General features: G+C 51.1%; 1 protein-coding gene across 1 annotated transcript in view; it reads left to right on the top strand.

The window, feature by feature from the left end:
• Positions 1–10,837, top strand: part of SLC15A4 (solute carrier family 15 (oligopeptide transporter), member 4) — a 35,488-nt gene that overhangs the window by 8,151 nt on the left and 16,500 nt on the right. Inside the window, exons 2-5 of the mRNA XM_006874077.1 lie at positions 2,638–2,930; positions 6,530–6,698; positions 7,134–7,211; positions 9,055–9,223. Of these exons, the coding sequence (XP_006874139.1) occupies positions 2,638–2,930; positions 6,530–6,698; positions 7,134–7,211; positions 9,055–9,223 (709 nt within the window). The remainder of the gene's footprint in view (positions 1–2,637; positions 2,931–6,529; positions 6,699–7,133; positions 7,212–9,054; positions 9,224–10,837) is intronic.

Raw genomic sequence — 10,837 nt, 5'->3', positions numbered from 1 at the left:
TTTTTCCTCTTCTTTTTACTTCTGGTTGAGCTCTGATCATCCAGTCACTGAAGCCATGATAAGTGGGTATTCTCTGCAGGTGTGGGTGTTCTTATGCATATGCCCTCTCTTCTTATCAGCTGGACGCTTCACTCTCTACTCTAGTCCTCTGTGGATTTGTCACTGACCCTGGGCCCAAGAGTCCCCAGGTCTTGCCATACTGCTGGCCAACCAGGTCTTCACCCGGGTTCACAGAAGTTTACTGAACGTTGTAGGGCTTAGCTCACCGCTTCGTTGCTGTTTTTCCCTCACTTCCCCTTATCAGTGTCGAGTGTGGTCACCGATCACAGCGTGTATTCCCATTGATCTTAGTCTTGGAAGGGGGTTTGCACTGAGGGGACCCGACTCTAGAATTTTGGCTATAGGATCTGGTCACAGGAAAGACCTCAAATAAGTAAAAGTAGTTTAGCTTCAGAGAAATGTTGTCTTGAAACTTGGAGGCAGTCATTCATCACTTCATAGCTAAAGGCATGCAAGTGAGCTGCGTCCTAATCTTCAGAGTGAAGCCCAGGGTCTGAGTTCCCAAGATTGCTTCCAGCTGGAACACCGGTCACCAGGGCATCCTTGCAAGCGTTCTGAGAAACCTCCATCCTCTCCACGCCGGCCTCCGTGAGCGGTTCCACCAGGCGCTGCAGGGCCTTCACGCGGCAAGTGCGCACGGCTCAAAGGGTCTCCATTGTCTTTTAATCCCATTTCACCAAGAACGTTTTGAAGGCCCCTTGTATAATTTAATATCTTTACATTAATCTTTTTAAATATATTTTTAAATGTGACTACTGACAAGATGCTTATTCCTTATGATTGGTTGGTTTGGTCTCCATGGAAAACTTATGGTTATTCATTAGAGGAGACTGCTCTGAAGTTTTCAGGACTTTTTCATACTCCATAACTTAGGACAAGATAGCAGGATGGCTGAAACTCCTTAGCTGTGTCTTTGAGTTGTAGCTGCTCGCTCTTGCAGGCTAACCCTAACCGTCATCGTGAGGATCTGGGTGATGAGCAACCTTGTATAGGGTTTCCAAGAGTGGTTGGTGGATTTGAACCGCTGGCCGTGCAGTTAGCAGTGTGGTGCTTATTCTACAGTGCCATACCAGGACTTGTGATACGTGTTGTTAAGTGCGTTGAGTTGGTTCCAACCCATAGTGACCCTGTGCAGGGTTTCCAAGGAGCGTCTGCTGAGTTTGAACTGCCAGCCTTGCAGTCCAGTGCATTCCCATAGCACCACCCCAGGACTCCAGTTGTTGTTGTTGTTGTTAAGTGCCATCGAGTCGGTTCCGACCCATAGCTACCCTGTATAGGGTTTCCGAGGAGCAGCTGGTGAGCTTGAACCGCTGACCTTGTAGTTCAAATGGCTTTGCAGTCTGGTGCATTAACCCACAGCGCCACGCCAGGACTCCAGTTAGCCTGGCTCAAACTGACTAGCCTTGGGGAGGGACTGAGCCAAGTTGGTGCCCATCTTTCTCTAAACCAACCCATCCCGCCACCATCTAGTGGATTGTGACTCGTAGCCAGCCTATGCCCTTAGGGTTTCCAGGTGAGGTTTTTACAGATGCACCCTGCCTCATCTTTCTCCAAACTCAAAGCAGCTGGTGGGTTCAGTTAGCGGGCAGACACATAACCCAGCAGTGCCCAGAAATCTCTCCCCTCATCAGGATTTCTCCCGATTCCAACAGAGGATTGTTGTGAAGTGCCGTCGAGTCGATTCTGACCCATAGCAACCCTGTATAGAGTTCCAAGGTGAGCTTGAACCACCCATGTTGCAGGTCAAACGACTTTGCAGTGTGACGTATTAGCCTACAGCGCCACCCCAGGTTTACTCATCTACAAACACCACCAGGTTGTCGCGTCATTCCAGGTGTGATGCTAAGCCTTCTCAGGAGCCCGGGCACAGGTGTGCGACCCTCATGTCTTTGAACCCGTCTTTGAACCCGTGGTGTGACCTGCGGTGCTTCTCTTGGGCCTTGTGGCACCATTCACCTGGGATGTGGACGTTTCTTTGAAATGCAGGTCCCTGGGCCTGCCCCCCAGTGATTGGGATCCCGAGAATCTGTATTGCTAACCCACATTCCAAAGGATTACCAAGCAGGTGGTCTTGAGGTGCCCCTTTGAGCTGTAGGAGTTCTGGTGTGGCGCTATGGGCTAATGCCAGCTGCTCCTTGGAAACCATATACAGGGTTGCTATGGGTCAGAATCAATGCCAATGCGATGGCACTTAACAACAACAACAGGATATATTATAATCAGGACTTTAAACTGGTTCATCCTGCTTCCCCTCCTGCTGAGAATGTGCATGTCCACCTCAGGTAGACTGAACCAGAACCTACATTTTCTCAAGATCCCCAGGCATGCTTAAGGACATATATGATGGAGTTTCAACAAGTTCATGGAAATATGGTACTCTCTTTTTACTCCATTTTCCACGCCCTTTTTGAAGGTCCCTCGTATGTGCAGCCAGTCCAGAGCTCTGGGTGTAGTTAAAGCAGGATCAGAGAAGCGTGGGAATCACGTGTGGGACGCTTGCTTACAGGGCGGGTTTCAGGGTTTGGTGCCTTCAAGACAATTGTATCTTCAGGTCGTTTCCTGCCTTGTCTGTTGCAGGTTAAAGATCGAGGTCCAGAAGCCACGAGAAGATTCTTTAATTGGTTTTATTGGAGCATTAACTTGGGTGCTATCCTTTCACTGGGAGGCATCGCCTACATCCAGCAGAATGTGAGCTTTATCATCGGCTACGCCATCCCCACAGTGTGCATCGGCATGGCATTCGTGGTCTTCCTCAGCAGCAAGAGATTTTTCATCAGCAAGCCTCCCGACGGCAGTGCTTTCACAGACGTGGTCAAGATCCTGGCTTACTCCTGCTGTCCGCAGCAGATTGGAAAACGGCCATGCAGTGGGTATGAGCTTCATTCTCTCCACAGTGCTTAGTGGCGTGCTGGGCACAGATAGCTCCGGCGGGGTACGCTAGCCCTCACCCTATCCTGGGCAGCTCTCCCTGCTGGAGAGGCAGGGCAGTGACCCAGATAATGGCCCCCACAGGATTCTCCTGGCTTTGTCTTAGGTCTGCTGCTAAAGTCAGAAATCTGGGGGAGAAGGAAGACTCAGTCGGCACGCTTTAGACATTGTTCATTTTAAAAAGTGGTAGGAATGTTCTTGAATCAAAAAGAACCCAAACAGTTGCTTCTTTGGAGTGGTAGCTGCGTACGCCCTGCTGCCGAGCTGGCTCCTGGGGGGCCCGCAGGAGCCCCACCGTCCGCTTGTCCTTTGGTTATTCTGGGGCAGAAGGCTAAGCTACAGGTAGATTTTACTCCTTTTATAAGGGTTTCTTCCTCACCTGAGAACACCCCTCAGTCCTGGGCAAACTCGGACGGTTGGTTGGTCACCTTAAATGCATGTTAATAAAAATAATTAAGTCTAGAATTTAGCCCAAGAGGCCTCAGAAAAAGTTTGGTGCTATTTACAGATGTACAATTCATATGTAGTACAAAGCCCCCCTTTCCGCTCTGTAATTGTGTGACATTGTACCAATGTGCACACACGTGTGCCCACCCCTGCTGTGATGTTCCTAGTGACTCTTCACAGGGGCTCTTGTCGTCAGTGTGGAGAGTTTCATGGATGCTTGCTGACAGGAGCTCTCTCCCACAGGCCAGCCCCGAGTGCGCGCTCTGTGTCTGTCTGCGTTTGGCTTCCCGGGTGTGCGCAGCGGCCGAGACTCAGTCTGGAATCACACAGAGTAGCTCTCCCTGGACTGACCGGCACCTCTGCTTTCTGGAGCTGCAGCTTGTGTGGGCTTCTCCAGACCGCCTTCCTGGGTTCCCGCCGCTGGTTGGGGGACGGGGCACAGGAATTGTTTTTTTTCTTGTGGATTTTGTCTTAAAGTAGAATGAAAGTATGGCGCACAGTAGGCTCGATGAGGGTGGACTGACTGAAGGGGCTTGTGTTGTCCTGGCCCACCCATCACCACACTGGCCTCCCAGTCTGGGCTCTCATTTCCTTTGCAGAGACCTGTGGAACCCAGGCCCCTCGCAGCTGAGCCCAACAGCCCTGGGGCACGCTGGCTTCCTTGTCCCTCTAAACCCGCGATCCAGCTCCCTTCCAACCTTTGAGAAGGGTTCCCTTGTGGTTTGGAGCAGTTTTCCCTCGGAGAGGCATCTCTCCCTTCTCAGCCTCCTTTTCTTGGTCTTCCATGTCCTCCCGTCTCCTGTGTTGCCGGTCCGGTCTGTTTGTGGTTGTCAGTAGCCATGGAGCTGACACTGACTCCTGATGACCTGAACAGAGCAAGAGTGAGGGTCACTCCGCCTCGGCCGCAGGCTCGAGCCTCTGGGGACGCTTGACTTCGGTTGTGTTGAGGGATGCCCGTTAGCACAGTGCGGCCTTGTGAAGGAGGGAACAACCCTGGGTAGAGTGTCGGGGTGAGCTGGGGCCTGGCAGACGTTCTTCTAAGGGGAGAACATTGCTTCGTAGATGGGTTTCAATTAACATGCACAGACGGCACCGGGGGAGGGCCCTGGTTGTGTCTTTTACTTGAAAACAGATTTCCTTTTTGATTGATTATTGGAAGTAAGCACCCATGCACAGGAAGTACTAGCTTGCAGAAAGCCTAGAAAATATCCTGCAGAAGATTCAGCCCATGCCCTCCTTCCCTCCTGGTGGCAGGACTGGACACAGTGTCTTCTCTGTACACTGCAGGTGGGACGGGAGGCCTGGGGAGGGCCTGCGCAGAAGCGCTTGGCGAGAGCACGTGCTGGCTTCGCTGAAGTCATGTTCTGATAGGAAGGAGGCACACCCAGACCCCAGGTCTCCTTAGTTACTGCCCACCCCGGCTGCTCTCTGGCCTCTGTAGGTGTAGGTTTTGACGATGATGTAGGGCTGTCTCTACATGGGACATGGTTGTGCATTTGTCCATTGTCCTGAGCAGAAGGGAAATCGTTCCAAACCTCTTGGGAGACCCGTCCCTGGTGACCATGCACCCGGGGGACTGTGCTGTGTTGCAGAACCACACACTGACAACCTGTGTGAACAGGGTGGTTTCGCACATGCGTTGACTTATACAAAGCCAGTGTGACCCGCCTGAATGGTTTGTGTGTGTGTGAAAATGGCTACGTGAAACATAAAAGAAGTTTTTAGTTGTTGGTAAGTGCTGTTGAGTTGGTTCCTGTGTAGGGTTTCCAAGAAGCAGCTGGTGGGTTTGAACTGCCACCTTGTAGTCTGGTGCATCATGCTGTAGTCATGCGCTGGTCCAAACCAAGTCACACCCACTGCCAGGGAGTCAGTGTGGACTTTTAGGGAACCTGATAGGATATGGGAGAACTGTCCAATAGGGTTTCCAATCCTGTACTCTGAGCACGCGGGGACACCCTGCGTCATACTGGTAACGCCTTGCTGCCTTCAGGCAGTCCCACTCAGAGCCACCCTGTAGGACTGGCCCGGAGGCTTTCCACACGGCGTCTTTAGTGGGCAGACTGCCAGCTATTTCTTCCGAGGGGAGTAGTAGGTAGTGTGAACCTTCCGGTGAGCTTCCCAGTGCTGACCTCAAGGCACCACCATGGCTCCTATGCCAACCCCCCAAGTGCTTCCTTAATCTCAGAGAACCTCCCCTTCCACACCGAGCCCGGTGTCTGCACGCTGCGTAGCCCGGCGCGGCTTTATCTCACTACTTGGGTGCTAGTTGTCAGGATGAGGCTGCGGTTGAGTTAGCTAATGAAAAGCCAAAAGTTGGCAGGGAAAGGGTTTTTTCGAATATTCATCCAGTGATGCACCTGCCGTTGCCATTGGCAGCTCCGGTTCCGCTGCCCCTCCACCTCCCGGTCCCCCTACACAGTTGCCCAGGGCCCTAAAGCCGAGGCTCACATCAGCCACGATTGGGACATGCAGGCTCTTCTTGTCCTAGTGCACTTTACAGACACTGCTCTTTTCTTTTTAAAATCAGTGGAAGGTATGTAGCAGCCGTGCTTCAGGCAGGCCTGTCAGAGCCGTGTTTCCGTTGGCACATGCTCACTTCAGGTAGGCCTGTCAGAGCCGTGTTTCCATTGGCACATGCTCACTTCAGGCAGGCCTGTCAGAGCCGTGTTTCCGTTGCCACATGCTCACCTGGTGTCTCTGCCACATTTGGGTCATTGTGATGGAGGCTCACGTGTTCTGTCATGGCGGCTCTCTTTGTAGAGTAGGGAGTGTCCGAGTCATGTTTACACGCTTCCTGTGACTTGCATTATTGCAGCAGCCACTTCGTTGTGGGGACTGGAGGCGTATCTGCGAGGCCTCCCAGCCCCTTGAATTGAGGTAGCTGCAGGGGTACTTTCTGAGTGCAGCAGGTGCATCCGGGGCCGTTTGGAACCGTTTAGGCGGCTGCATGGGTGTGCCCAGTCAGTCAGTATAGGAAGAGGGGAGCAGAGGGAACATGGTGCGCCGCTTTCCTACCACCAAGCTGAATTTGTGACCAAAGAATGGCTTTCCGGGCGGTGGAAGAAAACTAATTCCTTCATTTTATTTCCCAAAGTGAAGGCCTTGGCGTCTCAGAACAACCCTCTAAACCCAGTCTGTTTGATTCATGTAAGATGTCTCAAGGAGGACCCTTCCCTGAAGAGAAAGTGCAAGACGTGAAAGCTCTTGGCAAGATTATCCCTGTTTTCTTGGCTCTGATCCCCTACTGGACAGTGTATTTCCAAGTGAGTGCTGACACACAGGTGTCCTTTCCTGTATCTCCCAGTGACAGGTGACTCTAGTATTGATTCCCCCCCACCAAAGTACAGGGAGCTCTGGCGCTGTGTAGGAGTTTGTCGGGACCTTGCTGTTTTCAGTTATGGACTAACAGTTATGGGCACTTTAGATCTCTGGAAAACTTCCCAGACAGGGGCTCGGAGCAGGTACCCATCTGGTGTCTTAGGCGCCTCCTCCTCATTCCTGGTGGGACAGCTGGCAGCTCTTTTTCAGAGTTCAGCTCTAGGAGGTTTTCACGGTGCCCCAGTAACTGGCTTGTCCGCCATCTGTTCCTGGGAGTCATTGTTGGGTCTCCTCACAGCATCTGATTTGGGTGCAAAAAGATGCTCGAGATATTTTAAGACCGACTGTTCACATATAATGATGATGCTTTCTGTACTCAGATGCAGACGACGTACGTTTTACAGAGTCTTCATCTGAAGATTCCAGAAATTTCAAGTGTTGCACCCACCTCTCACACGGTAAGAACATTTGAGATGATAATGGGAATTGTCTTCTGGGGTTTTATGCATCGAAGCTGTCTCTTCTGCCAGCTGTGTTGTTGTTGTCAGGTGCCATCGAGTCAGAACCGACTCATAGCGACCCCATGCACAGCAGAATGAAACAGTGTCCGATCCTGGGCCATCCTCACTACCGCTGCCACACTTGACGCCATCAATGCCACCACCTGGCCATTCCATCTTGTTAGGGATCTTCCTCTTTTTCTCTGACCCTCCATCTTACCCAGCATGACATCCTTCTCCAGTGACTGTTCCCTCCTGACAATATGTCCAAAGTATGAGAGATGAAGTTTAGCCATCTTGGCCTCCAAGGGGCACTCTGGTTGCACTTCTTCCAAAACAGATCTATTGGTTCTTTTGGCAGTCCATGGCACTTTCAGTATTCTCCTCCAACACCACAACTCAAAGGCATCAATTCTTCTACGATCTTCGTTATTCACTGTCCAGCTTTCGCATCCATATGAGGCTATTGAAAACACAATGGCCTGGGTCAGGCGCACCCTAATCGTTAGCCAGCTGTAGTTACCTTAAATAGTTTCATGGTTAGCATGAACTACAGAAGTTGTTACTGGAATTGAACTTTCACTTATTTTAGGGACGATTTCTCTGTTGGCCACATTGTTTATGAGGTGTAACTGACTTGTGTCCTTTAAGTAATATTTTCACCTGATCTAAAAACACATAAGAACAAATGCAAACCTGCTCAAAAATAAAAATCTTCCTGCTTTTCAGTGTCTTGAAACAGTTTTTTTCTAAGAGGTTGTAAGGTTAAGGCTTGTCAGAAAGTATCTTTGCAGAAGCATAGCTTTCTGAAGCAGCAATCTCACAGGTGAAGCTGTTGGTGGTGAGCATGGCCCCTGACTGAGGTCTGTACAGTTTTGCAGGTGATGTTTCTGTCTCTCTAACACACGAAGAATTGTGCGCTCTTCAATTTATGCCGCTTCAGAATGGCATTTTTACATCTTTGAGGGACTCAGACATTGTGTTCCTTTGAAATGTTTGTTGAGGTTGAGGAACAGAAAGTCTGAAGGGGCTAGAGCTCGGTTTTAGGCTGGGTGGGGTAAGGGTCCCCAATGCACCTCTCCTAGGACAGAGCTCGCTACCCTCAGGGATTGAGCAGGTACATTGTCATGATGGAAAACAGGGCTTCACTGCAAATCTCCTGGCCATCTTCTTGCTAGTGCCGTTTTCCGTTTTCTTAAAAGTTCTTCTCATAAGCGTCCATCATCATCCTGTATCCAAGAAAATCTATGAGTGTGGCCCTTTGTGGGCCCCAGAAACACTCCCCATGACCTTCTGAGTGGAGCTCTCCGCCTTGGCCTGAAGTGAAGACCCCTTGGGAAGCCAGTGCTTTGCTTGGACCTTTTCTTTGAAGGCCCCCTAAGGAGATGTGTTGTGGTTATGTGCCGTGGAGTCGGTTCCGACTCACAGCGACCCTGTACAGGGTTTCCGAGGCTATAAATCTTTACGGGAGCAGAAAGCCTCATCTTTCTCCCACCGAACAGCTGGTAGTTTCGAACTGATGACCTTGCGGCTTGCAGCCCGATTCGTAACCACTACGCTACCAGAGCTTCTTAAGGAGACTATGAGGAGCGTATTACCAAGGGAACTGGTCTGCAGCCATCCTCTGATGTGCAGACATGGGAAACACCTTTTGTTTGACGTAAAGCCGTCCCTGCGTGTCCTGGAACCCTGCCACAGCCCTTTTTGACGTGTCCTTGTGCAGTATAGACATGGACACGCTGTCAAGCTGACGCTGCAGACAGATGCTGGCGTCGCCTGATGGCCCATTTGCCTCTCCCAGTTCCCGGCAGCCTGGCTGACTATGTTTGACGCCGTGCTCATCCTCCTGCTGATCCCGCTCAAGGACAAGCTGGTGGACCCCGTGCTGAGGAGAAACGGCCTACTCCCGTCCTCCTTGAAGAGGATCGCCGTCGGGATGTTCTTCGTCATGTGCTCCGCCTTCGCTGCAGGTAAGAGGCCGCTCCGCCAGTGTCCAGCCGTTTCCCTCCACTCACTCCCCACGTTTTCCCTGTGAGTGTGGCTTGGTCTGCTGTTCGAACAACACACATTGAAATGTTCTTGTGGTCCAGAAACCAGTCAGTCCAGAAACTGACTCTCAGTGAGCGCGTCCTGTCAATTCTGACTGCTGTGGATAGCTGAGGACGCGAGTGCTCCATCCTTCTAAAGGTGGAAATGTGGCCTTCGGGCTCTGAGTAGGCGTCAGGGTGCCCCTCACCCTGTGGGTTTTATGTAACATGCTGGAACATTGCTTTGGGGAGGAAGGGCTTATACGCTGCTTATAAGTCGACAACCAGCCCCTCCTTCCCCGCAAATGTTTGTGAGCCAAAGTCTTAGTATCCAAGCACTGATGGAGGCAGGAAGCAGCCTCTGGGAGGACTCCATTGTGATTTGGTGACTGCTGTATCCCTGTAGGATAAACATGGGACTACTAACCACAAGTCCACAGAACCAAGATGAGATTTTTCTGCTCCTGTAAAGATTTACAGCCATGAAATTCTATACAGGGTCGCTCTGATTTGGAACTAACTTGACAGCACATAACAACAATTGTGCTTCCAGAATTCTCACGCCCTAAGCTGTGCGGTCTCTGGATCCCCGTGTGGAGTCGCTGTGAGTCAGGACTGAGGCAGTGGCAGTGGGTTGGCTTTGGTTTGGGTTTAGGATGCAGATTCCTTTCTCTTTTGCTGTTAAGCTGGGCTATGGTTTCTCTTCTTCCTCCGTTACACGGAGACTGCTGAGTTGTAAAGTAGCGTTGCTTAGTTACGTGATAAGAAAAGCAGCTAGTCCTGAGTCCCTGTTCATCACGCACTGTTACTGGGAGTTTCACGTTAAGCGGTACTGAAATGGAATTTCGTATTCCCAGCGTGCACTGTTGCTGGGATCAACATATGATCTAATACTTAATGTATTTACAGAAGTTAGTCCTGAGGCTGCGGAACTCTGTGTGCAGGAGACGGACTGTAGAGAGGCTGGCATTTCCTCCTGGTGGAGGGATAGGTGGTGAGAGTAGAGTCGTGTTTGAGGGCCGTTTTCCGTGTCTGAGTGTCTCCCAGTCTTCCTCTGGTCCCATTGTAGCACGTGGGGAACTGAGGGCCGTTTCTCGTGGCTGCTCTGTGTGTCTTTCGGTCTTCCTCCAGTCCCGTCGTGGCACGTGGGGAACTGAGCACATGACTGTCTGAGGGACAGTTGGCAGAGCCTCAGCGGCCCTTCCTCCTTCCTAGGCCTGGGGTGTCCTCTGTGAACCCTGAGATCAGCTGATGCTGAGGACGGAGCCTTTGTGCCCTTGTGGGAGGAAAGACTTCTGCTTTCTCCAGATATTTCCATCGGTTCTTGACTGTGGCCCTGTCATAGTTCTCTGGTGATGTTGTCAAGTTAATTCCCACTCATAGCGACCCTGTATATGGTTTCGGAGAGCAGCTGGAATGTTTGAACTGCCCACCTTGTGGTTAGCAGTCCAGTGCTTATCCCAGAGTGCCACACCAGGGCCCATCTTGGTTCTCTGTGGTGGTTGTTAACTTTTGTTGAGTCGATTCCGACTCATAGCAAGTCCTGTGTAGGGTTTC

This window comes from Chrysochloris asiatica, unplaced genomic scaffold (assembly GCF_000296735.1).
Source record: "Chrysochloris asiatica unplaced genomic scaffold, ChrAsi1.0 scaffold00261, whole genome shotgun sequence".
NCBI lineage: Eukaryota > Metazoa > Chordata > Mammalia > Afrosoricida > Chrysochloridae > Chrysochloris > Chrysochloris asiatica.
Note: the sequence above shows the minus strand (reverse complement) of the source record. Positions and strands in the feature narration are given on the sequence as shown.